The sequence below is a fragment of the Notamacropus eugenii genome, chromosome 6 (assembly GCF_028372415.1).
Source record: "Notamacropus eugenii isolate mMacEug1 chromosome 6, mMacEug1.pri_v2, whole genome shotgun sequence".
NCBI lineage: Eukaryota > Metazoa > Chordata > Mammalia > Diprotodontia > Macropodidae > Notamacropus > Notamacropus eugenii.
The window spans coordinates 194,135,816-194,162,465 of record NC_092877.1 but is presented as its reverse complement, the minus strand read 5'-3'; the positions used below and the strand labels follow the sequence as shown (position 1 = coordinate 194,162,465).

Genomic DNA, 26,650 nt, shown 5'->3' with positions numbered 1-26,650 from the left:
AGGACTCAAATTTGGAGCCAAGGTGGTAGTGGTTTAAAAATAAAATTTTAATTACTGTTTAAATCTGGACATTCTGAATATTTGAATGTGTGCAGAGGGAGAGAAATGAACAACATTGCACTTGATCAGTACTGTAAACAAGTGGAAATGAAATTCTTGTCCTGGAGAATAAAATTTATTTAAAATTGGCATCATAAAAAATAGAGAAGATGGGATTTCTGATGCCAAGATGGCAGAGTGAGGAAGGAACTCCTTGAATCTCAAATTCCCCTCCAAACCACCTTGAAAACTGCCTCAGAACAAATTTAGAAGTGGGGAAGCAACTTATCAGCATAGCAGGAAAAGTCTATCTCATTGGAGTGGGAGGGGAGCCCAGTAAATAAACAGCAGACAGGCTGCACCTCAGGGTACCTACAGCCATTTCTGAGCCCCAGGGCAATCCACCAACAAGTTCCTGCCCTTGTGTAATCCAGCAATCCCTGAGGCAAGTCAGTAGTTCCATACCAGTAGCACAATAGAGCCCCATCCACAACACCAGTCACAAGCAATGCCCTGACTCAAGCTGGCCAGAAGTGTGAAACCCAACCTACCCCCCCCTCACTTCCAGGGTCAGCCAGCAGCTGGCCCTACAGCCAGCCAGCAGAGAGGCTTCAGTCCTCGTAAAAGCCAGCAGGGAGACCTTAGCCCATTGAAAGCCAGCAACAAGTCCTTGAGTCCCAACACAGAAGCCTGGGAGAGTGCAGGAGCAGATCCCAACTCTCACATAAAAATACAAAGTCACAAAACAGGCAGAAAAATGAGTGAAAAAAAGAACTTGACCGTTGAAAATTGCTATGGTGACAGGAAGGATCAAGTCAAAGACTCAGAGGGGGACAGCAGTGTGAAGTCAGCAGTGAGACATGTGAAGTCTCAAAGAAAATGCAAATTTGTTTTATGCCCCAAATTACTCCTGTCAGAGCTTCAAATATATTTTAAAAAGCAAATTAGGGAAGCAAAAGAAAAATTGGGAAAAGAAATGAGAGTAGTGAAAGAGAATCATGAAAAAAAGAGTCAACAGTTTGGTAAAGGAAACATAAAAACTAGAAAAAGACATACAAAAATTCACCAAAGAAAATAACTCCTTTGAAAATAGATTTGGTCAAATGGAAAAAAGGTAAAATAGTTCACTGAAGAAAATAATTACTTAAAAATTAGAATTGGGCAAGTGGAAGCTAATAAGTCCATGAGACATCAAGAAACAATAAAATAAAATAGAAGAAAATGTGAAATTTCTCATTGGAAAAAACTGACCTGGAAAATAAATTTAGGTGAGATAATTTGAGAATTATTGGACTACCTAAAAGTCAAGATTAAAAATAAGAGCCTGGACAACATCTTTCAAGAAATTATTAAGGAAAACTCCCCTGATATCCTAGAACCAGAGGGCATAATAGAAATTGAAAGAATCCACTGATCACCACTTGAAAGAAATCCCAAAATGAATACTCCCAGGAATACAGAGCCAAAGTCTAGATCTCCAGGTCAAGGAGAAAGTACTGCAAGCATCCAGAAATAAACAATTAAAATATCATGGAATCACAATAAGGATTACACAGAATTTAGCAACTTCTACATTATAAAACTGGAGGGCTTAGAATATGATATTCTGGAAGGCAAAGGAGTTAGGATTGCAACCAAGAAATACCCAGCAAAACTGAAGATAATCCTTCAGGGGGAAAATAGATAGTGAAATAGATGACTTAGAAGTATTCCTAACTAAAAGATCAGAACTGAATAAAAAAAATTGATCTTCAAATATGAGACTCAAGAGAAACATAAAAAGTTAAAAAAAAAAACAAGAAAGAGAAAACATAAGAGATTCAGTAAGGATAAACTGTTTATATTCCTACATTGCAAGGTGATATTTGTTAACACTTAAGAACTTTATCACTATAAGGGCAATTAGAAGGAGTATACATAATCAGAATTGGAATTGTGAGATGACTATGATGTAATGGCATCCAAGAGAGAAAAATTAAGGGGTGAGAGAGATTTCACTGAGAGAAAAGGAAAGAGGAAGCTAGAATCGGGTAAATTATCTCACACAAAAAAAGGTATGAAAACACTGTTACTTTGGAGGAGAAGATTGGTTGAGGGTAGTAGCGAAGCTTGAATGTTATTCTCATTGCAATTAACACAAAGAAGGAATAACATACACACACATTTGTATATAGAAATCTATCTTACCATATAAGAAGGTCAAAAAGGGCCAGAGATAAGAGGAGTTTGAGGGGATTGATGGAAGGGAGGGTGTATTGGGAGCGGTGGTTGTCAGAAGTAAAACACTTGTGATTAGGGACAAGGTAAAGGGTAGGTATGAGAGAGAAAAAGATAACCAAGGGAAAAATAGGATGGAGGGAACTACAAAGTTATCATAACTATAAATGTGAATGGCATGAACTCACTTATAAGAAGGAAGGAGAGTTCAAAAAGAATGAAAAACCCAAATTCTATAACGTTGTTTACAAGGAACACATTTGAAGCACAGAGACAGACATAGATTAACGGTTAAAAGTAAAGGGAGGATAGCAATCATGATCTCATTCAAAGCAAAAATCGATCCAATTAAAAGAGATAAGGAAGGAAGCGACCTTGCTAAAAGGTGCCATAGGCAATGAAGTAATATCAGTACTAAACATATATATCAAATGGTTTAGCATCTAAATTTTTAAAGGAGAAGATAAGTGAGTAACAGGAAGAAATAGAAAATAAAATTATATTAGGGGGGAACCTCAATTTTTTTTCTCTCAGAACTCGATAAATCTAAACAAAAAATAAAGTTAAGGAGGTGAATAGAATTCTAGAAAATGTACATAAAATAGATCTTTGGAGAAAACTGAATGGAAATAGAAAGGAATATACCTTTTCTCAGCAGTACATGGCACATATAAAAAACTGGTCATGTATTAGGACATAAAAACCAAATGCAAAAATTATATGATTATCTCAATAGATAGAGAAAAGATTTTTGACACAATATAGTATGCATTCCTTTTAAAACCACTAGAGAACATAGGAATAAATGGAACTTTCCTTAAAATAAATAATATCTATCTAAAATCATCAGCAAACATTATCTGTAATGGAAATCAGAAGGCTCTCCAGTACAATTAGGGGTGATGCAAGAATGTTCATTATCACCACTATTATTCAGTATTACACTATAGCAATAAAAGAAGAAAAAGAAATTGAAAGAATTAGAATAGGCAAAACTATCACTCTTTTCAGATGCTATGATGGTACTCTTAGAGTATCCTTAAAAATTAACTAAAAAGCTAGTTGAAATAATTAACAAATTTAGCAGAGCTTCAGGATACAAAATAAACTCACATAAATCATCAGCATATCTGCATATTACTAACAAAGTCCAGCAGCAAGAGATACAAAGAGATATTCCATTTAATATAACTTCAGAAACAGAAAATACTTAGGTGGCTACCTGCCAAGACATATGAACATAATTAGTAAACACTTCATACTAATAAAGTTAGATCTAATGAATTAGAAAAATATTAATTGCCCATGGGTAGGCTGAGCCAATATAGTCAAAATGACTATGCTACCTAAATTAATTCACTTGTTCGGTGACATACTAATAAAACTGCCAAAAATTTTATATAGCTAGAAAAAGTTATAACAGAATTAATCTAGAATAACAAAAGGTCAAGAAAATTAAGGGAGTCAATGAAAAAAAAAAAAAACTTGTGAAGGTAGTCTAGTTGTACCAGATCTCAAACTGTATTGTAAAGCAGTAATTATCAAAACAATCTGGTATTGGCTAAGAAATGAGTGGTAGATCAATGGAACAGATTAGTTACATAGTACATTGTAGTAAATGACCATAGTAATCTAGTGGTTGATAAACCCAAAGATCCACACTTTTGGAACAAAAACTCATTATTTTGACAAAAACTGCTGGGAAAACGAGAAAATAGTATGGCAGAAAGTAGGTACAGAGCAACTACTCACATCATATACCAAGATGAAGTCAAAATGGGCATATGATTTACACATAAAAATGATACATAAGCTAATTAGGACAGCTGGGAATACTTTTGTTTGTCATATCTATGGATAAGGGAAATATGTAGGACCAAACAAGAGATAGAGAGCAATACAAAATGTAAAATAGATAATTTTGACTATATCAAATTAAAAAGGTTTTTTCTTTGTTTTTTTTTTAATGTATTTATTTAACTTTTAACATTCAGTTTCACAAAATTTTGGGTTCCAGATTTTCTCCCCATTTCTCCCCTCCCCCCACCCCAAAACACCGAGCATTCTAATTACCCCCATCACCAATCTGCCCTCTCTTCTATCATCCCTGCCTTCCCTTGTCCCCATCTTCTCTTTTGTCCTGTAGGGCCAGATAACTTTCTATACCCCTTTACCTGTATTTCTTCTTTCTTACTAGCAAGAACAGAACTCAACAGTTCCTAAAACTTTGAGTTCCAACTTCTCTTCATCCCTCCCTCCCCACCCATTCCCTTTGGAAGGCAAGCAATTCAATATAGGCCATATCTGTATAGTTTTGCAGATGGCTTCCATAATAGTCGTGTTATGTAAGACTAACTATATTTCCCTCCATCCTGCCCTGTCCCCCATTGCTTCTATTCTCTCTTTGGATCCTGTCTCTCCCCAAGAGTGTCAACCTCAAATTGCACCCTCCTCCCATTGCCTTCCCTTCCATCATCCCCCCCACCTTGCTTATCCCCTTCTCCCCCACTTTCCTGTATTGTAAGATAGGTTTTCATACCAAAATGAGTGTGCATTTTATTCCTTCCTTTAATGGAATGTGATGAGAGTAAACTTTATGTTTTTCTCTCACCTCCCCTCTTTTTTCCTCCACTAAAAAGTCTTTTGCTTGCCTCTTTTATGAAAGATAATTTGCCCCATTCCATTTCTCCCTTTCTCCTCCCACTATATTTCTCTCTCACTGCTTAATTTAATTTTTTAAAGATATGATCCCATCCTATTCAATTCACTCTGTGCTCTCTGTCTATGTGTGTGTGTGTGTGTGTGTGTGTGTGTGTGTGTGTGTGTATGTGTGTGTAATCCCACCCACTACCCACATACTGAAAAGTTTCAAGAGTTACAAATATTGTCTTTCCATGTAGGAATGTAAACAGTTCAACTTTAGTAAGTCCCTTATGACTTCTCTTTGCTGTTGACCTTTTCATGGTTCTCTTCATTCTTGTGTTTGAAAGTCAAATTTTCTTTTCAGCTCTGGTCTTTTCATCAAGAATGCTTGAAAGTCCTCTATTTCATTGAAAAACCATTTTTTCCCCTGAAGTATTATATTCAGTTTTGCTGGGTAGGTGATTCTTGGTTTTAGTCCTAGTTCCTTTGACTTCTGGAATATCATATTCCAGGCCCTTCAATCCTTTAATGTAGAAGCTGCTAGATCTTGTGTTATCCTGATTGTATTTCCACAATACTTGAATTGTTTCTTTCTAGCTGCTTGAAATATTTTCCCCTTGACCAGGGAACTCTGGAATTTGGCCACAGTGTTCCTAGGAGTTTCTCTTTTTGGATCTCTTTCAGGAGGTGATTGGTGGATTCTTTCAATATTCATTTTGCCCTCTGGTACTAGAATATTAGGGCAGTTTTCCTTGATAATTTCATGAAAGATGATGTCTAGGCTCTTTTTTTGATCATGGCTTTCAGGTAGTCCCATAATTTTTAAGTTGTCTCTCCTGGATCTATTTTCCAGGTCAGTTGTTTTTCCAATGAGATATTTCACATTCTCTTCCATTTTTTCATTCTTTTGGTTTTGTTTTGTGATTTCTTGGTTTCTCATCAAGTCATTAGCCTCCATCTGTTCCATTCTAATTTTGAAAGAACTATTTTCTTCAGTGAGCTTTTGAACTTCCTTTTCCATTTAGCTAATTCTGCTTTTGAAAGCATTCTTCTCCTCATTGGCTTTTTGAACCTCTTTTGCCAATTGAGTTAGCCTATTTTTCAAGGTATTATTTCCTTCAGCATTTCTTTGGGTCTCCTTTAGCAAGGTGTTGACCTGCTTTTCATGCTTTTCTTGCATGTCTCTCATTTCTCTTCCCAGTTTTTCCTCCACCTCTCTAACTTAATTTTCAAAATTCCTTTTGAGCTCTTCCATGACCTGAGCCCATTGAATATTTATTTTGCCTGTTTGGGATACAGAAGCCTTGACTTCTGTGTCTTTCCCTGATGGTAAGCATTATTCTTCCTCATCTGAAAGGAAGGGAGGAGATATCTGTTCACCAAGAAAGTAACCTTTTATGGTCTTATTTTTTTTCCCTTTTCTGGGCATTTTCCCAGCCAGTGACTTGACTTCTGAGTTTTCTCTCCACCCCCACCTCACCTCCAGATCCCTAAAAAAGGTTTTACACAAACAAACCCAATGCAACCAAATTAGAAGGAAAGCAGAAAGATGGGAAACGATCTTTGTAGCAAGTGCCTCTGAGAAAGGACCCATTTCTCAAATATATAGAGCAATGAGACAAATTTATAAGAAAACAAGCCATTCCCCAATTGACAAGTGGCCAAAGAATATGAACAGTCAGTTTCCAGAAGAAGAAATCCAAACTATCTATAGTCATATGAAAAAAATGCTCTAAATTACTGTTGATTAGAGAAATGCAACTTAAAACAACTCGAGATACCACTTCACACCTATGAGATTGACTAATATGAGAGAAAAGAAAATGATATATGTTGCAGGGAATGTGGGAAAACTGGGGCACTAATGCACTGTTGGTGGTGTTGTGAACTGATTCATCCACCCTGAAGATCAATTTGGAACTATAGCCAAACTATGAATACCTTTTGACAATGCCACTACTATGTTGGTATCCCAAAGAGAAGTTTTTTTAAAGGGGGAAAGAAGCTATTTGTACAAATAGCTCTTTTGTGATGGCTAAGAATTGTAAATCAAATGGATGCCCATCAATCAGGGAATGGTCAGACAAGCTGTCGTATATGGCTATAATGGAATATTATTATGCTATAAGAAATGACAAGCAGGATGATTTCAGAAAAACCTAGAAAGACTTACATGAACTGATGCATAGTGAAGTGAGCTGAACCAAGAGAACATTGTACAGTGTAACAACAACATTGCACAATGAATAATGTGAATGACTTAGCTATTCTCAGCAATACAATGATCAGAGGGAGTCCCAGGACTCATGTTATATGCCTTAAGAGAAAGAACTGATTTCTGAACAGATGGAAGCATACTACATTTCACTGTCTTTCTTCTTCCTTCCTTCCTTCCTTCCTTCCTTCCTTCCTTCCTTCCTTCCTTCCTTCCTTCCTTCCTTCCTTGCTCCTCCTTCCCTCCCTCCCCCCTCCTTCCCTTCCTTCTTTCCTTTAGTCTTCTTGAACAAAATGACTAATATGAAAATGTTTTACATAATTGTACATGTATACCCTATATCAGATTATTTATTGTCTCAGGGGACATGAGGGAAGGAGGGATATACTTAGGAGCTCAAAACTTTAAAAAGAAATCAAATATTTAAAATTGTTTTTATGTGTGATTGAAGGAAAAATAAAATTTTTTTTTAAAAAAGACTAATAAAGGAGTGATGATTTTGTTATAATATTGATTTTGCTCATAATACCTGCTGCAGGTAGGTTGCAAAGACATTCATAATTTACATTTTTGGTATTTAAAGTCTTTTTAAAATGTATTTTAGCATTAATTTTTTAAAAAATTTCTCTCCCTTTTTACTCTTCCTTCCCTACCCATTGAGAAGGCAAGCAGTATGGTATCAGTTATACATGTGAAGCATAGCTTACTTTACAAACATGCTTTGAGCTCTGCACAATATAAGGAATTATATGAATTTCATGGGATTTTACTTTCTAGAATGGGTTTTTAATCCTGAGATCAGTCACTCGTTGAATCAGAAAATAAACCCCCAAACTATTTATATTAATTAAGTTTATTTATTTGTGTTATTCTTCAAGGAACAATACATCTTAATTCTAATTAGTATTTTACACACACACACACACACAAACACACACACTCTTACATACATACAGTAGAATGATCATAGTACCATTGTTATTAGACTGTCATCTGGAGTGTTGTGTTAAATTGAGAGTGCCATGATTAAGAAGTTCAAAATCAGCAGGAGAGTGAGAAGGGCAGCAGGATATTCAAGGGCCTTGAGTGCACATAGATTCATTTCAATTTGGCAAACATTTTTAAATGCCTACTATGTGTACTAAGAAATAGATAATCTCTGTTCTTAAAGGAGCTTACAATCTAATGGGGGAAGAAATGCACAAGAAAGCTGCAAAGGCAGGGAGTGAGGGAACGGCGTAAAAACACTCTCCCATGGAGAAAGAGGATGGTGTTCCAAGGAGTCCAAACCAAGCAGAACTACTGATGAAAAATGAAGTTAGCTGAAGTTAGCTGAGAGTTAAATGGAGGTCACTTGAAAGAACTGGGCATATTTAACCTGTAGGGAAATAAAAGACTCAAGGAGAACATGATTACCATATTCAGGTATTTGGTAAGGATTGGGGAAGGGATTAGGCTTTTTCTGTTTGACTACAGAGAACAGAATGGGTAGAGGTTGAAAAGAGACCAATTTATGCTTGATGTCGGGAAAAGCTTTCGAACTATTAGAACTGTCTAAAAGTAAGATGGCTTGTCCTAAGAATTAGTGATAACCTCTCCTTGAAGGTCTTTATCAAAGCCTGGGCCATACTTATTTGTTGATTGTGTTCTAGTTGTGTATGGGTGATGGTTCTCTGCATCTGGGTCCTGGTATTGCTTACATAAGAGGAATCAATTGTTCTCCATTGCTTAGTAGTTTAGAAATAGGGAGGAGCAGCTTTCTTTGGCAAGACCCAGAAGACAAAAGGAAAATGAAAGGCAGACTCAGCTTTTAGACTCTGTGGAACACAAATATGATCAATCACAGATAAAGTACTTGAATCTATGAAAACTCCCATTTTGCCCCTGGAATCCCTATGTATTTGGCTTTAAATGCCAGTTCCAAGAAGAAAGAGCAACTAACAAATTTACTATCCTCTTCTTATATTTCTAATAAATAAAATAAATAATTGCAATAAGTCAAACTACCATATTATTCCAAATATTCTCTTCCTCCTCCAAATATGGTTTGTATAAAACATGAACACATGCTATAATCACCCTTTTAGTCATCTGGTTTTTGTTGTCCAGTCCTTCTCATCAGGAAAAAGGAAACTTTTGGTAGACCTGCTAACTGGATTTTATTTGTGTTGGAACAATTATTCCTGAATTAAACATCCAAAGCTTCACAAAATACTAACCTCCAAATGCAGCGGATCATAACAAAATAGTACATTAAGACTGGAAGAAATGAAAGACAACAAAAATGACAAAGGGAGCGGTCATGATGAACATGAAGAAAACCTTCCTTAAAAGGAAATAAATGTTTAAAATAACCTCCCTCCCAGAAAAAAAATAGTTGTACATAATAATTATCTGCAATCATTTTTGAATTGTGTGGATATATTCTTATTAATACACGTGCATAGGTATAAAATGAATACAATTATATATATTATGTCTATTCTAAAAGAGGAAGGTGAGTTTTGGACTCAGGTCTCTTCCAGCTTATCAGTCTAAATTCTTTAGAATTTGTCTAATACACATTATGAAAAAAAATTTCTATGAAACTGCCCCCAAAAGATGGAAAGAATTTGTTACATTTGTATAGGCTTTCATAATGTTTCTTGGAGACTGTGTCATTGTTTTCGCTAATTTGCAAAATTGTCTGTTTCTCTTAGCAATCCCAAACCAGTGCAGTCCTCTGCCCTGTAATGAAGTTGGCTATGAACGCTGCATAGATGGTCAAGCCCAATTTACTTGTGTTTGTAAACCAGGATGGCAAGGAACAAGGTGTGAAGAAGGTATGTTTATTCTACACCCCAAGATGACAGGAATTGAGCATTTGGAAAAGCTTTAAAAGGGGAAAAAGATTTCCAGAATCATGGGTTTTCTTTTTAATACTTTCCCCCCTCTCTTTTAGATATCAATGAATGTGAAGATCCCTCTTATATAAAGGGAGGTTGTAGTCAAATCTGTACAAATTTACCTGGAACCTACCGCTGTTCTTGTGAGAGTGGCTTCTATTTACTTTCTGATAAAAAGGATTGTAGAGGTAAGGCTCACTAGGAATAAGAGATGTTTTCTGTGTGGAATCCAAATTAGGGTTCACATTGTCCCCGCGTGATGTCCCTAAAAAAAGGCTGTTGCTAGAGTATAATCTGACAGCATCATTTCATCATTCGATTACATAAGATCTATACCTAGACAAAATATTCATAATCATCCTAAATAACCCCACCCATTTAACAACCATCCTTTAGAATTTTTCTCTCTGATGCCTGAGCTAAATCCTTTGAGATGTCGCCCAAGTGAATTTCCCATTGCTCTGCTTTCACAAGAGAGTTGATCATGACTGTTCTTTGAGGGAAGGAACTATTACCTTTTTGGTTTTGCATCCCTAGCACCAACACAGTGCCAGACAGATACAATAGTAGCTTAATAAATATTTGTTGATTGTCTGATTAGAAGTCAGGAGCTTGCATTCTGTTCTTGACTCTGCTCCTGTGTGACTTGGGCCAGTTACGTAACTTCTCTGGGCCTCTGTTTCCTCATCTGTAAAATTAGATGATCTCTAAGACCTGCTGTATTTGAAAATTCTGTGATCCTGTGATCATTTGGTAACGTTCTTACATAAGTACTTGAAGGTTTGATCCCCAGGCGAAATAAATGATGCCAGTTCCTTTAACTATTTTATCTTCTATATTTGTTTCTTCTTCTTTTTTTCTTTTAAATTCTAAGGTAGCCTTTTTTCTCTTCATCTCTTCTATAGTGTTTCTTCTCCCTCCAACCTCATGATTTCTTCCCTTTGAGAAAGATTAAAAATTGCCTAACCCCTTTTTATCCATCGTTATTGAGTCTTTAGAAGCTCATTTGGGAGAGGAAGGAAACTGATTGTCTCAGGTTCATCTGTGTCTGCAACAACCAGTAACAGTTCATTTAGTTTTCTTTTATTTTATTTATACAATGGTTGAAAGAAAGGGTTCAACAAATAATATAGTAAGATTTACTGTTTAATTTTTTGATCATATTCATGGATTAATCGTAAAAAAGGTTAACTGATTTTTTTTCCAATTTCTTCCTGTTCATCTCAGATTATAGGACCACAGAATGCCCTCAGTGAAGGAGATGGAATAAAGAATTCCATCCCAATGAACTGAATGAAGCTTCAAGTGTCTTCTATGAGAAGGAAAATAGAAATTCCCTTAATAGGTGGATGGGGGATAGTGAATAACAATATCACAAAAGAACCTGGCTGCATGTCTCACATGTGCTTAATATGTTCTTGATATGTCCTTGGTGACTGACTCACTGATTATCTGATAATGGTTATAGGGTCAGTTTTGGATTATCTATAAGTGAATTATCCATTGTGGTGGATTATTTGTAACCTCTTCTCCTTCATGGTCCCAAATTAGTAGAGCTGAATCAGAAGGAGGTTGAGGATGGGAACAGGGAGATAAGCATATATGAGTATACACATATGCAAGTGTATTGGGTCATGTTTCTGACTGCTTTCCAAAGTCAAATAGAATTTATTTTTGAATAATTTGTTGTTTTGGATTATTCACATCACTGTTCTAAGTTATTGTGGATAATGACAAAAATCATACAGGGATATAAACACATATGTATGCATGTATGTATATATGTATATATAACTATATACAACTATAAAAGTGGATACAATGAAAGTATGTCAAATACCAGAATTTTGCTGTTCTAAAAATTCCTTTTAATTTTCATTAAACTTCTTTTGAGACCACCATTAGAAATGGATTACCATGCTAGATGTGTTACTTGCCTAACCTAGTCACAGTCATTTTCTATTTTTAGAATTAATCCAGAAAAATTATAAATTTGATTCATTTTGTTACTTGGGGAATATCACTTCTAACATTTGTTCATAATACTTTAGAAAGAGAAATGTCTGAAGTTTTAGCTATATCTTTTATTCTCTGTACTCTGGACAAGGTTAAGCATTATACCTTTTTCAGAAGAGAAAGGATAATCTTTTTCCTGTGACGGTTTACATTTTTTCTTCATGTAGTGCAGATGAGAAAAATTCACTTACTCTCTTTACTATCTCTAATTTCATAGGCATTTGTCTGGTTTTCCTCATATCTCATTATCCAGCAACTAGCTGTTATATCTTGCCGTACCTATCACATCATACAATGAATAATCCTAAAATTTCTAGAAGTTTAAATGGTAATTGATATTGAATAAATTGCAAGTTGTGACAACTTAAAGCAATACTCTTAATCTCAGTGGTAATTCATTTTGTCCACGCATATCCTAATTCCATGGAGCAATGAACACAGGCTAACCGGAACAGAGGAACAATATGTTCATGCATATAAAACTGATAAACCATATGATTAATTTTTCTTACTGTTTTGTATTATTGACAAGTTTTCATTTAAAAATCTGTGTTTGGAGAGCAAACAGTGTCTGGAACCTCTTTGGTTCTCTCCTTTCAGACCAATTCACATTTTTGTCTCTTATTAGAAAAGGGAGCAGGGAAAAACACTTATTTTTCTTTTCTTTAATTATGTAAAGGCAGTAGGAATGTGATTTAAAACCTTTGTCTATGTCTGTGCTAAATCAAGGAAGAAGAAAAAAAATGGTCATCATAGCTAGGTAATTTTTAATGACATAAAAAATTACCTTTAGCCCTGAATATTTTTTTCCCATTGCTTAAATTCATAGTAGAGTCAGGAAGGGCAGATCATAAATGCAGATTGATTTATTTAGTTCACTGGCATCTTCTGGCATGAGTTTTGTTTATAATATGTAGATTTTGGTCTCATTTCCAGATGTGAATGAATGTGCTTTGTTATCAAAAGTCTGTGGGACAGCCCTGTGCAAGAACACTCCAGGGGACTTTGAATGTGAATGTCCCAAAGGCTACAGATATAACCCCATGTCAATGGAATGTGAAGGTAAAGTTGTAAGGGTGTGTTTTAGTGATAGTTTTCCTAATGATTACCTATTGAATGAGGATACAGGCTGAATTCTGTTGGGAGTGTCATTAGAACAAAATCTTTTTTTTTAAATAAAATAACATGCCCCATTTCAAGTACTAGATGTGGAACATTAGCACAGCACAGCAAAATGTTTGGCACAGTCTTATGTCACATTCAGCTGTTCTCCCTAATACTAATAAGTATCCAGAAAGCTACTTCAGGTCCAAGGCATTTTGTGGATCAGGATCTGCTCAAATCATGTCTTTACCTTGAGTCCCTATCAGTGTCTTTAATTTTACCAAGTCAAGAATGGGACACAGTAGTTCAAACCAAATAAACATTTAATGAAACATCATGTCAAAATAAATGATGAGATACACGAAGACACAAAACCACACTCTTTCACAATCTACCATACCACTGGTGAGGACTCACACAGGGAATATGAGTGCCCAGAAAACCTAAAATTATATATGTATGTGTATGTGTGTGTGTGTATATATATGTATGTATGTGTGTATATGTGCATATATACATATGTGCACATATATATAGTATGTATACTATTATATGTACATATATATCCACTGTGTGTGTGTGTAGAGATATATGCATGTATGTATATGGAATACTTAAGGCCAAGGAACATGTGTGGCTGGGACAACTCACAACTCTAGTGCTGCAGAGCTGGTGATGTTATTTTAATGCCTCTACTGGGTATCTCCAATGTATTATTCTCTGCTGGCACCAGATTATCTTCAGCTGTTGTATGATTTCTTCCCCATAGTGGGAAAGGTCTGCCAACTCTTTAGCTAGGTGGTCCAGAATCAATCTTTAGCTGTTTGGAGATGCAAATCCTACTTATCTGTACCCAGTCAACTAAGAGAAGCCCTTTGACATGTTTGAGTCTGGCTTTTGAATTCCTTTTCCTCATATGTGGCTCATTGACTTCCAATTTAAACTCTTGTTTTAGTTGTGATGTGAAGTTCCTTTTTAAGTATTATCATATCTCTGGGTCACACGTCTGGATCCCTTTCAGATCATCCTGCGGACTCTTTTTAGCAAAACTGCATGAACAATAGGTGGAACTGCAAAGAAGGACTTTCTTTAAGTCCTTATGATTCCTTTTAGTTGCCATGGAAATCAACTTGAAAACAATATAAAAGAAGTCAGGTAGCCTCACTCCCCACCAGTAACATTGAAAACTCACTATATTAATACTATCATGAACCTTAAAAATATCTTGAAAGTATCTGTGGAATTTTAGGCAAGCAAGGTGTTTTTCCGATTAAAATTTTATGTATCAGTGTCCTGAGACATCTGGTTATCAGGCTACTTTGACTTTTGGCAACAGATACCTGGGAAAATAAAAGAGGGCTCTGAAGGTACGACCTAGATTGTAGTAGTCATCAGTCTTGTAACAGCATATCACTAAGTCCTTTGGCATATGATGTATCTAGACATTCAACAGCTCATAACACATCTGATTTAATGAGATTCTCATAAAAATATTCAGGTAAGACACCTAAATAACCAGGCTCTACAAAGTTGCAGTGCTCTGTTCTAAAGTCTTACCTGACTTTTAAAACAATCTTTCTTCAGATAACACGTTCTTGTCTGAAGAATGAGAGCTAGTTTGTAAATTACTCGTCAAGAAGTCTGGGTTCCTTTACTTTTACAGATTGCTTATAGGCAGTGTCAGGGAGAGGAGTACAGGTGTGTTCCTTAGTATTGGCAACAGTCAATGATTTAGTGTTCCAGAGATCAGTTAGCCTGTGATGCATATTGTGTGAATAAAAAATATTAGTATTAAGTTATTCCCTACTTGCTATATGGTCAAAGGATTTGAACAGGCAGTTTTCAGAAGCAGAAATTAAAGCTACCTATAGTCATATGAAAAAAAAAATGCTGTAAATCACTATTGATTAGAGAAATGAAAATTAAAATAACTCTGAGGTACTACATCACACCTATCAGATTGGCTAACATGACAAAACAGGAGAATGATAAATGTTGGAGAAGATGTGGGAAAATTGGAACACTAATGCATCATTAGTGAAGTTGTAAATGGATCCAACCATTCTAGAGAGCAATTTGGAACTATGTCCAAAGGGCAATCAAACTGCATATCCTTTGATCCAGAATTACCACTACTAGGTCTGTATCCCAAAGAGAGCATAAAAACAGGAAAAGGATCCACATGTACAAAAATGCTTATAGCAGCTCTTTTTGTGGTGGCCAAGACTTGGAAATTGAGGGAATGCCCATCAATTGGGGAATGTCTGAACAAGTTGTGGTATATGATTGTGATGGAATACTATTGTGTTGTAAGAAATGATGAGCAGACAGATTTCAGAAAAACCTGTGAAGGTTCACATGAACTGATGCTGAATGAAGTGAACAGAACCAGGAGAGCATTGTACACAGCAACAACATTGTGCGACGACCAACTTTGATAGACTTAGCTCTTCTCATCAGTGCAATGATCTAAGACTCATGAGGGAAAATGCTATTCACATCCAGAGAAAGAACTATAGAGGCTGAATGCAGATGAAGGCATACTATTTTCTCTCTCATGGTTTTTCCCTTTCGTTCTAGTCTTCTTTCACAACATGACTAATGTGGCAATATGTTTAGTATGATGGTACATAGATAGCCTATATCAGATTGCATGCCATCTTGGGAAGAGGGAGTGGAGGGAGGGGGGGAAATTTAGAACTCAAAATCTCCTAAAAGTGAATTTTGAAAATTAAAAAATAAATTATTTAATTAAAAAAACTAAAAAAAAAATTAATATTGATTCTCTGCAGTCCTGCAGTGAAGGGGAGAAAGAAATGAGGTTGAGAATGAGAGAGAGAGAAGTACTTTATCTTGAATTCTTTGTTTTTGCATTTGATATTATATTTAAAGTCTAATATTCATTTAAAAATTTTGAAGACTCAGTATTTACCAACATAGCTTTGTTTTTAATTTATCTTAACTATTAATGAATAATCCCATAAAAATGTCTCATCTTATGATTTCAACAGAGCCCATTAACATTTAGTTTTAATAAGTGTTATTTCTCTTGTCCTCTTACCACAAAATTGGGAGACATCTCTGTAAGTTTAGTACTCCTAATATTCCTACACACCCCTACACATCTATTCTGTTTTCCCTCCTTCAATTTTTTCATGGAAAAGTGAGACAAGTGTTAGAATTATGGAGCAGTCCTTACATGTACTTACTTAGGCCCTAAATCTTTATTTGAAATGAATAAACAAGAGGGAAATATATTGTTATAAATCATTCTAATTTCCAGAGCTAAACATTAAAACATTTATCCTCATGATGAAGATCTGATGGAAGTATTTGTTTCATTGGAGAAATACTGTCATTTATTTCCAGTATTAAAGCTCTGAACTGAACACTGAGTTCTTAAATATATGTTCTCTTTGACCTCAGATGTGGATGAATGTGCAGAAGGCATATGCGCTCAACTTTGTGTCAATCACCCTGGGGGATATTCATGCTATTGTGATGGGAAGAAAGGATTCAGGCTTTCTCCAGATCAGAAGAATTGTGAGGTAAAAATCACCAAATGCTAAATCCACCCATCTCTCTGAAGTGGCCAAATTTCTTCCTAGAAGTTCTTTCTCTGCTAGGTGGTGTAATAGACTGAGTGCTAGTGCCTGGAGGCAGGAAGATGTGAATTCAAATGTGGCCTCAGACACTTACTACTGGTGTGACCCTGGGCTAGTTACTTCACCTTTGTCTATCTTGGTTTCTTCCTTTGTAAAACTGAGTTAATAACAGTACCTACTTCCCAGGATTGTTGTGAGGATCAGATGAGATAATCTTGGTAAAGTGCTTAGCTCAGTCCCTGGAATATAGTATAGGTGCTTAACAAATGTTTTTTTTTTCCTTCCTGGACAGCAAGGACATGTCAGGAAAGTGGTGAGATGCCCATTAGGACAGCTGTGCACCAAAACTGGCTCTTAATCATGGCCTGTTTTCTATGTCAGTCTCTACGTCAAGAGACTTTACCCTAAGCCACCGCAACATAAGAGCTTCCCCAAGGGTAGTACGGAATGCTTTCTCCATAGTCATTGGTAGAAAATCAGGAGAAACTGCAACTCAGCAAAATCTCTATGGGAACCAGAAAGATTTAAAGGTCCTATTTTTTTGTGAGAGACACAAACATCCATGAAGAGACTTCAGTGAAAGCATCTTCCAGTGACTGGTATCCTTTATCTGAATTTGAACAGACTCATTCATTCCATACTGCATGCATTCTTTACTTTTTAGCTAGTGAGACGAGATTCAGGAGGCTTATGGGTCAAACTATCTCCTTTAGGGGTAGATTTTTTTTCTTTTAGTAAAGGACATAATAGCATGTGTTTAAAAACACTATTTTAACACCTGTAGAATAACACAAATCTTAATTAAAATAAAGTATTTCCTTACACTCAAGTGAAGATGAAATTTGGCAATATGTTGACTTGAAATTTTTTTATAATTAGCATTTTTATACATATATATGGCCTTCAGGTAATGTAGCAAATTGTGGAGAGCTAGCTTGAAAAGCAAGATCTCAGTGCAATTCTTGTGGGAAACAGTGGAAAGACTGGTGGATTTGAGATCAAAGTGATGAGGTTCAGGGGTGATCGGGGACCCCAAGATACCGACAGTCCAGGTCGTGCTCGAATGAATTCAACTCAAGCCTTCTTAAAGCCAAAGAAAACAAAGTTCATTAAAGGTTTCCCTAATTGGGTTGCCTCTTAAGGAGCCTAAGCATTTGTAACGCTTGTATTCAAGCGGGCCAGATAGAATCCCAGCTAGACAGAGTCTGAACTGGATTGCATCTGAGCGCCTTCATGGAGGCAAGATGGACCTTACATACAGAAAAGAGTATAGGAGGGATGGGGGGTGGGGGTGGGAGGGCCTGGTCATCTAGAGGGATGGGAGAAGAAGTTCAGGAAGGGACTCCAAGGAGGATCAAAGGCTGGAAACAGCTGGAGGTAATCAACAAACATCAGACTAGGGGGTGCCTAGGTGGGAAGCAGGTAGGGCAATCAAGAGATAACAGACAATGGTCACAGATTTGAGTATGAAAGGCCAGATTCTGTGAGGAGATACCAGGAGAGCTCAATTTGAGTATGAAAAGCCAGGTTAAGTGAGGAGATTCCAGGGGAGCTCAAGGAAGTTCCCAGAGTCTGAACCCCATCAAAAGGACTTGGGTTTGAAAGTAGGCTCTGTCACTATCCGTATAGTTATAGACTGGACACTTATCCTCCCTGGTCCTCTGTTGCCTGACCTGGGAGTTGGACTAGATAACTTCTAAGGCCTCTCCCTGCTCTAAAATCCATGCCACTATGATCTGTGATCCTACAAGAAGTTTGGTGGCCTGGGTGACATAGCTGTTAATTGTCTGAGTTCCTGTCTCTAGACCTGGGGCTCTAACTACTGTACAATTTAGTTGAGTTTAATCCTGAATTGTTACATCCTAAGTAGTTATATAACAGTTGGCAGTCATTTGACTCATTGTGTCTAATAAGCAAACTTCTAAGACTGTAAAGTTGCAGATGAGTTGTAGATATATATCACTGAAAAGCAAAGTTTATACACAAGAAATCCCCTATGTGGATGAAATCATATGTCTTGGCTTCCAAGTTTTGTTTTTACTAATATAAAACCTGCATGTGTCATCAATAGGTTTTTTTCTATTATTATGTTGGTTGGTTCAGGAAGAGAATATATTTTACTACTGGCATGTTCCTACAAATTTCAAATAATAAAGAGCTAACAAACATACGATGTTACGAGGTTTGCAAAGTTCTTTACATATTCTATCTAATTTGATTTTATTGGAATTTTAGATCCTGCATTCAGAAATTTGATTGGAATCCTTTTCTTCATTTGAATTTGATTGTTTATTTTACATTTAGCAAACATACCAGAGGAATGATGTGTCTATTTGGTTTTGTAATCTCTTCTTACTATTCTGCTTTATTATGGGCTGCTAACATGGTGACTACTTTAGAATGTTAGTTCCTAGTGGCAAAGGAGTTGTCACTTCTTTAATTCATCTTTGTAACTAGACCCAAGTAGAACACCAAGTCCAATATGCATGCATCCCAAATAGTTTTCTTATACATGTCTGTCTTTGACTGAATTTTGTGTTTTTTAGTCAGTCAAAATTTATTAAGTGCCTGCTATGTGCCTGGCACAGTGCTAAGTGATGAGGGTATAAAGAAAAGCAAAAAATAGCTTTTGTTCCCAATGCGCTCACAGTCTATTGGGGGAAACAATGTACAAATAACTATGAAACAAATAGATGTGGGATAAATTGGAGATAGCCCTGGGCATTTTTACATATATTATACAAATATAAACAAACTAAATCTCTATTGACTCAAATAGCTAACAAAACATTTCAATAATTTTATTTCTGAACCACCTCAGGTGAAGATTTTGAGTGGATCACTCGTGTAATGCCTCCTACTGATATTAAGAATTTTATAAATCAAAACTCCAATGTTGGTTGAAATCCTAAAATCAAATACTGTGTCTACTTCTACAAATCTGATGCCTTTTGTTAAATATTACAAATAAAATATTTGTTAAATATTTTGTTAAATATTAAAGAAATATTAAAGAAAGTCACGACTCCCTTCATTTCACCAAATAAAGTTAGGAAGATAAGAGCAATTGAGTTCAAAATAAGTTTCAGAGATGAGTCTGCTCTGTGATGTGACAGATATTATGAAATAAAACATTCATTCCAGAGTCCACTCATGACTTGTTCGTCTTAGTTCTTTGTTCACCATGTGACCTTTGTTACCCTTATGTTCTCTACTTCTTAAAATACTTTTGCATTCTTATCTACTTTGCTGAAATGGCATGAGACAGTTGACTTTTAAAACTCTTTGAGATAGACAGATGAAAAGTGTGTTTTAAATAAAAATGATGAGAATGTAATAGATATTTCCTGGAGTTAAGGCAGTGGCAAGAGTGGGGGAAGAAATGCTGGAGGCAGGTTTAATTGGGAATTGAGAAATGAAAAGGAAATATATCTGGCCAAATCAGAGGTTGCAACTATTAAGAAATACTTTGCAAAAGTATGGTATGTAGGGCAATTGGGTGATGAGACATACATGGGTATGGATGCTATTACTTTATGACTGCCAAGGGGAATCTCAGCTTAAGTATATCATACAAAATATGCTTGTCAAAAACCAAACCAAACCAAACAAACAAACAAAAAAACCCACTGTGGACTAGCACAAAGTTGTGCAGCATTACATATCCATGGAGATTCTAACATATGCTTTTTTTCTCTGTATTTTTCCAGGTTATTCCATTGTGTCTTCCTCTGAAACTTGAAAAAAATTATGAATTACTCTATCTGGCAGAACAGTTTGTAGGGATCCCTGTTTTGTACTTAAGGTTTCGTTTGCCAGAGATCACCAGGTGAGCAACTGATTCAGTTATTCATTTCTAGAGGTTAGAAAACAAGGAAGGAAGAGGGAAATGTTGGATGAAGAAACATTGGTTTGCACAAATTGCCAAATCAATTAGAAAAAAGTCTTGTAAAAGGGAGAATTAAATCAATTCTGTGATGCATTCATGTAATTAAAAATTCAAAAACTAGTTATGACTTTTAAGATAACTTTGACCTCGCCTTCCCATATCTACTTTAGTTTCTTACTTACTAGTTACTAGTAAGTTACTAATTATTAGTTACTGTCTACTTCCTCTCCTTTTCTGGTAGTTTCCCATTGCATAAACGTAGCTTTACCTGGGAAATTTTTCAAAGTAGTTTGCATTGCTGCTCTGAAGTGTCATTCTTTATCATACCATGTTAGTAAGGAGATATGAATTATCTTTGAGTTAGTCAAACTGGGAGAATAGTGTTCAAAAATAGCAGTTATGTGGCACAGAGGATAGAGTGCTGGGCTTGGAGTCGGCAAGATTTGAGTTAAAATCTAGTCTCAAACACATATTGGCTGTGTAACTCTGAACAAGTTACTTAACCACTGTTTGCTCAGTTTCTCCAAATGTAAAATGGATATAATGATAGCGCCTAACTCCCAGGGTCATAACAGGTATCAGCACACTCAGCCCGGCGTCTTACATGTAGCAGGTGCTTAATAAATGCTTGTTTCTTTCCTTCCAATTATTTCCTGAGTATATGAACCTAAAACAATGTTATTTCAAAGAGAAACACTAAATTATTTACATCAACTGTTTCAATACTCTGTCAATTCTCAGTGTTTATTGATATTTTCAGGAAATGGTTGCTCTTATTTCTAAGTTATAATTCTAGATCAGTTGTCTCGGTGTCTTCAAAGTTATAAAAATCTCATTGCCTGAAGCAACATGCGGTGGGCAAAGCTAGGCAGCAGAACTGTCATGACTGTCCTGGATGAGCTTTAGAGACTTCTTGGTCTTGTACCCCACTGCCCCAGAACTTCCTGCCATGATGTAGGCTGCACCTACAATATCATCTTCTCATCTAGTAAAGGACCATCACATCAGCTCTCTAGTACCATTGAGTACTCAGGGAACTGGGCGCTGATGCCCCCTAAGGCCCCTGTCCCAACACCTTCTCCTCCTTTCATCTCCAGAAAAAGTAGAACTTAAGCCTCAGTCCCTCTTTGGAACTGCCTTTGGAAGCTTCCTTGCCTCAGAACTTAAGAGCAACTTGACAGGAATTGTTCTGACTTTGCATGTGTTACTGAATCTTCCTGAGTGCCTCCGCATTTCATGTCACATCAGGTCAGCAAGTGTACTTACTATGTGCTAGACACTGTGTTAAGTGTTATGGAGACAAGGAAAGGCAAAATAAAAACAATTAAAACCTCAAGGAGTATACATTCTAATGGGAGGGACAATATGTAATTATCTGGAGTCAAGAAGGTCTGAGTTCAAACTTGACCTCAGATCTTTACTAGTAATATGTGTGACCCCGAGTGAATCATTTACCCTCAGCCTACCTCAGTTTCCTCACCTGTAAAATGAAGGTAATAACAGCACTTACCTTTCAGGATTTTGTGAGTATTAAATGAGAAAACATTTGTAAAATGTTATAATGTAAAATTTGTACAATGCCTAGCACATAACAGGTGCTTCATACATGCTTGTTTTTGTAAGAAGCTAGGTGGTGCAGTGGATACAGTGCTAGGCCTGGGATCAAAAGATACTTATCAGTTTTGTGACCTAACCTCACTTTGTCTCCATTTCCTCAACTGTAAAATGGAGTTAGTAGCACCTACGTCCCCGGGTTGTTTTAAGAATCAAACAAGATCTGCAGACCACTAATGTAGTACCTGACAAGTGGGAGGCTATGAAAATGCTACCTGTAATAGTCATCTAGTGAAATACGTGCACATATGAAGTATATGAAGGTGTCTCAGAAGGGAAGATTGGAGCTAAGCTGTGAAAGAAGCCAGGGAAGCCAGGGAGCAATAGTTCATTCCACACAGGGGGGATAGTCAGTGCACAGGTACAGAGATGGGAGTAAGTAATGTGCAAGTAAAGCAGTGTCACTGCATTTTGGAGAGGAACAAGACTAGAAAGGTTAGGAAGTGCTCAATGAGGAAGAGCCTTAAATGTTAAAAAAAAAAAAAAAAGGAATTTCTCTTTGATCATGAAGGTAATAGGGAGTTCTCTGAGCAGGGGAATGACATGTTCACACCTACACTTTAGGAAAATCACCTTGGCTGTTAAGTTGAGCATGAATTGAAGTGATGAGAGACTTATGGCCAGGAGAGCATTTGAAAGGCCTAGGTGAGAGAGGATGAAGGCCTAAACTTAGGTTATAGCTGTGTGTTTGTACTTCTTTGCCAAGGAGGACCATGCCATCAGGGAAATGATGACATGGCTTGCACTTGACTTTGTTTTGAGTGAGGGAGGGCTGTGCAGGTCACCAGCCTCACTTCTCCTCCAGAGCCATCTGAATCCAGTGACCAGATATTCATCAGGATGACTGGAGATGACCCAGGTTGAGGAAATTGGGGTTAAGTGATTTGCCCAAGGTCATATAGCTAGTGAGTGTCAAGTGTCTGAGGTGAGATTTGAACTCAGGTCCTCCTGACACCTGCACTGGTGCTCTATCTACTGCACCACCTAGCTGCCCGGGTTATAGCTGTGTATAATTTGATAGAAGGTGACATGGACACATGATGCTGTGAAGGTAGAAATGGAAATATTGGCTACAAGGGATAATTGAGAGTAAGAAGTAGAGGATGACACATAGTTTATGAGCCTGGGTGACTATGAGAATGGTGGTACCCTTGACAGTAATTAAGAAATTCAGAAGTAGAGAGGACTTAGGAAAAAAAAATGAGTTCTGTTTTAGACATGCTGAGTTTTGATGCCCAAGAACCCTCCCGGTGGTGGTGGTGGTGGTGGAGAAGATGATATGTACTTATGTATATAGGTGTAAATATAAGCCTATAAAATCTGGACATTTTTATCAAACTGTAAAACATCTAATCACAAATTTGTCTTTGCCATTCCTCTTCTCTATCTCCTATCTTTCTGTTTCTCTCTGTCCTATTCTGTCTCCGTCTTTCTCTATCTGTTTTTGCCTCTCTCTGTGTCTCTTTATTTCTGTTTCTTTCTGTCATCTCTGACTTTGTCTTTCTACTTCTCTCTCTCTCTCTCTCTCTCTCTCTCCCCCCCCCCCCCCCATTTTTCTTCACTCGTCCTCACCCAACTCATTCCAACCAGACTGGACTGTTGACTGTTTTTCAAACCATACATTCCATTTCCTTTCTCTGCATTTACACAAGCTCTCTCCCAAGTCTGAAACACATTTCTTCCTCAGACATTATTTTCAGAATCCCTATCTTCTTTCAAGGATCAGCTCAGATGTCTCTTCCATGAAGCTTTTTCTGCTGCTTTTCTTGCATTTCCACCCCTAGTTAAAACTCTGTACCTCCTTGAATGACCTTGAATTCACTATCTACTTCTCTATACATATATTACCCTTAAGTAGAATGTAAACTCCTTGAGAGCACAAACGGTTTGGCTCAGATTTTTTGTAGGATTATTTATCTTTAGAGCTAGAAAGGACCTTAGAAATCATCTAATTCAATGGACATCCAGAAATTTTAAATGATTTGGCTAAGTCTGCCCAGCTAAGAAGTGACAGAGCTCGCAGTAGAACCCAGCTCCAGACCCAAAGTTCAGCATTTCCTACAGTAGGTGCTTAATTAATTGAATTGAGTAGAATTTCGTTTTCTTCTTCCAAATAGTGTGATTTGCCTTTTCTTACATGTCAGAGAACAATGGTACCTTGCAGTGTCATCTTGGGGGAGAAAATATCTCTCGCTGTCAAGAGAGCAGAAAAGTTCACTGCGGAAATGTTCTTTTGGGGGCATTCCTTTAGATAATTCATGTCAATTTGATTATCTGTTTGTGTGTCTGAGTTCACTGTGGAAACATTTTCTTCCCATTTCTTTTTGTCTAATGATTCACTTCCATTTTAAAGAAAAAGATCTTCCTTTCCTTTCCCTTCCATGTTGTACACATTTGTTCTTCAACCATCAATACAGAATGCCTGAGAAGTGATTAATTGCCATTCTTTTTGATAGATCAGGACCTTGATGATTTCCAGAGAGATATTATATGGGATAAGAACCTTTAAATGTCAATTTAGTATCATTTTGCAAAGAAAATTCTCTTCACAAGAGAAAGAATCTCTGGAAGAATTTGAGTGCACATAGATTTGGTTTTTGACCAGACACTACTCCAGTTCAGAAAAATGTTTAAAGAGTTATAAAACAATTACAATTTGCCCTTTTCCCAAGCAAAATGATTTTTAAAAATTCTGTGTTCACATATAAACCCTACCATGTTGTTAACTGTCCACCTTGTCTAACACTGGATGCTTTTGGACTTTTAAAAAACTATTTTTGTGCAGTTTTAATGTTGAAAATGAAATATCTTATGGTATTGTAGAGCAATATTCCTTTCTTCTCAGTTGAACCCTCCTCTTGGAAATGTATTGGGAAACCTATCTAGCCTTTCTAGTTCCTCCTACTTCCAGAACTTTGTTGGAATTCTTTAGAGTAGCCCTTCAATGACTGCTGGGGAAGGGCAATTTTTGTTGGAGTTGTGGCTGCCCTCCTCAAGAATGTTATTTTATGGTAGGAAGGTATTGGAGCAGTAATAGAAAAATCACCTTCATGGGGGCAGTAGAATATTTCTGTCTGGTGACTGGAGCCCCCAAGGGAAGCAAGGTAAGGTAGGGAGGCTGAACTAGAGAATGCTTCCAGAGATACTGTTAGACCTGGATTCTGTAGTGCCATTCAGTTAGGAAACAACTTGGGTTGTTTCTGTTTTGTTAGATGCAGATGCCAAAGGGTCTCTTACAATGTGTAAGTTGCAAAGACAGGTTGAAAGTTACTTCTCTTTAGTCTTTCAGTAATATTTCAAAGCAAATGACAGTGTACCAAAAAGGTCACATGACCCTAAGTTTCTTCCAGATTTAAGCTCTTATCATCTTCAAATCAAGAAACAAACAAAAAACCCTTTGCAATCTATGATAAAAATAACTTTTACATAGTTATAAGAATCTTGCCAAAGAACTGTGGGAAAAAGTCTTCATTCTATCTCTAACTTTGGAACTATTGTGTTATTTTATATGTATGACTTAACTGCAAATATCTTCCTGAACAAAGGCCTCATTTAAACACCAACAATATTATACCAATATTGTTTTATGTCTTTAAGTTATGGCTCACTGGTTTCCCAGGAATTAAAAGTGACCATCACTAAGAGGACAATGGAGAAATGCAATGTGGTGGGTGTTTGTCGATTCTAACACATAACAAATAAGGAACTTCAAAAAAAATGTTAAGGATGTCATTACAGAAATATGATAAGGCTTCTGACCTCATCAATCAACCAAAACTGCTTTCTGCCAAATTACCAGGGATCTCGTAATTTCTTAATCTAGTGAGGTCTTTTTTCAGTCCTGGAACTCAGCCTATCTGTTGCATTTCACACTGTTGATCACCCTAACCTCCTGGATATGCTTTCTTTTCTGTTTTCATGATAATACTCTCTTATCTGACCATTCCTTTGAGGTCTCTTCTACTGATTCATCTTCTAGAATTATATGGTTCTTCCCTATGGCTCTTTTCCAGACCTCTTTTTCCTCTCTACAGGTTGGTGACCTCATAAGCTCTAATAATCTCTATGCAGATGACTCCCAGATCTATATCTTTAGGCCTATGATCTCCCTTTGAATTCCATATCACCAATTTTCTTTTTTTATATGATTTTTAAAAGATGTTTATTTTTATTTTTTCCTCAATTACATGTAAGCAATTTTTATATGCTCTTCTTTTTAAAAAAAAATGAATTCCAAATTCTCTCCCTCCCTCCCCTATCTCTTTTCTGAGACAGCAAGCAATTTGATATAGATTATACATGTGTGGTCATGCAAAACATTTCCATATTAGCCATGTTGCGAAAGAAAACATAGACCAAGAAAAAAACCCAAAAAATAAATCCAAGAATAATAAAAGTAAAAAGTATGCTTCAATCTACATTC

The 26,650-nt window shown here is 36.5% G+C and overlaps 1 protein-coding gene across 2 annotated transcripts in view; it reads left to right on the top strand.

The window, feature by feature from the left end:
- The window catches only part of PROS1 (protein S), a 99,996-nt gene that overhangs the window by 39,317 nt on the left and 34,029 nt on the right, over positions 1 to 26,650 (top strand). The window contains exons 5-9 of one of the 2 annotated variants that reach the window (XM_072621665.1): positions 9,814 to 9,936; positions 10,056 to 10,187; positions 12,952 to 13,077; positions 16,546 to 16,667; positions 20,435 to 20,553. In XM_072621665.1, coding sequence (XP_072477766.1) covers positions 9,814 to 9,936; positions 10,056 to 10,187; positions 12,952 to 13,077; positions 16,546 to 16,667; positions 20,435 to 20,553 — 622 coding nt within the window. The remainder of the gene's footprint in view (positions 1 to 9,813; positions 9,937 to 10,055; positions 10,188 to 12,951; positions 13,078 to 16,545; positions 16,668 to 20,434; positions 20,554 to 26,650) is intronic. The other variant, XM_072621666.1, reaches the window with a different exon arrangement.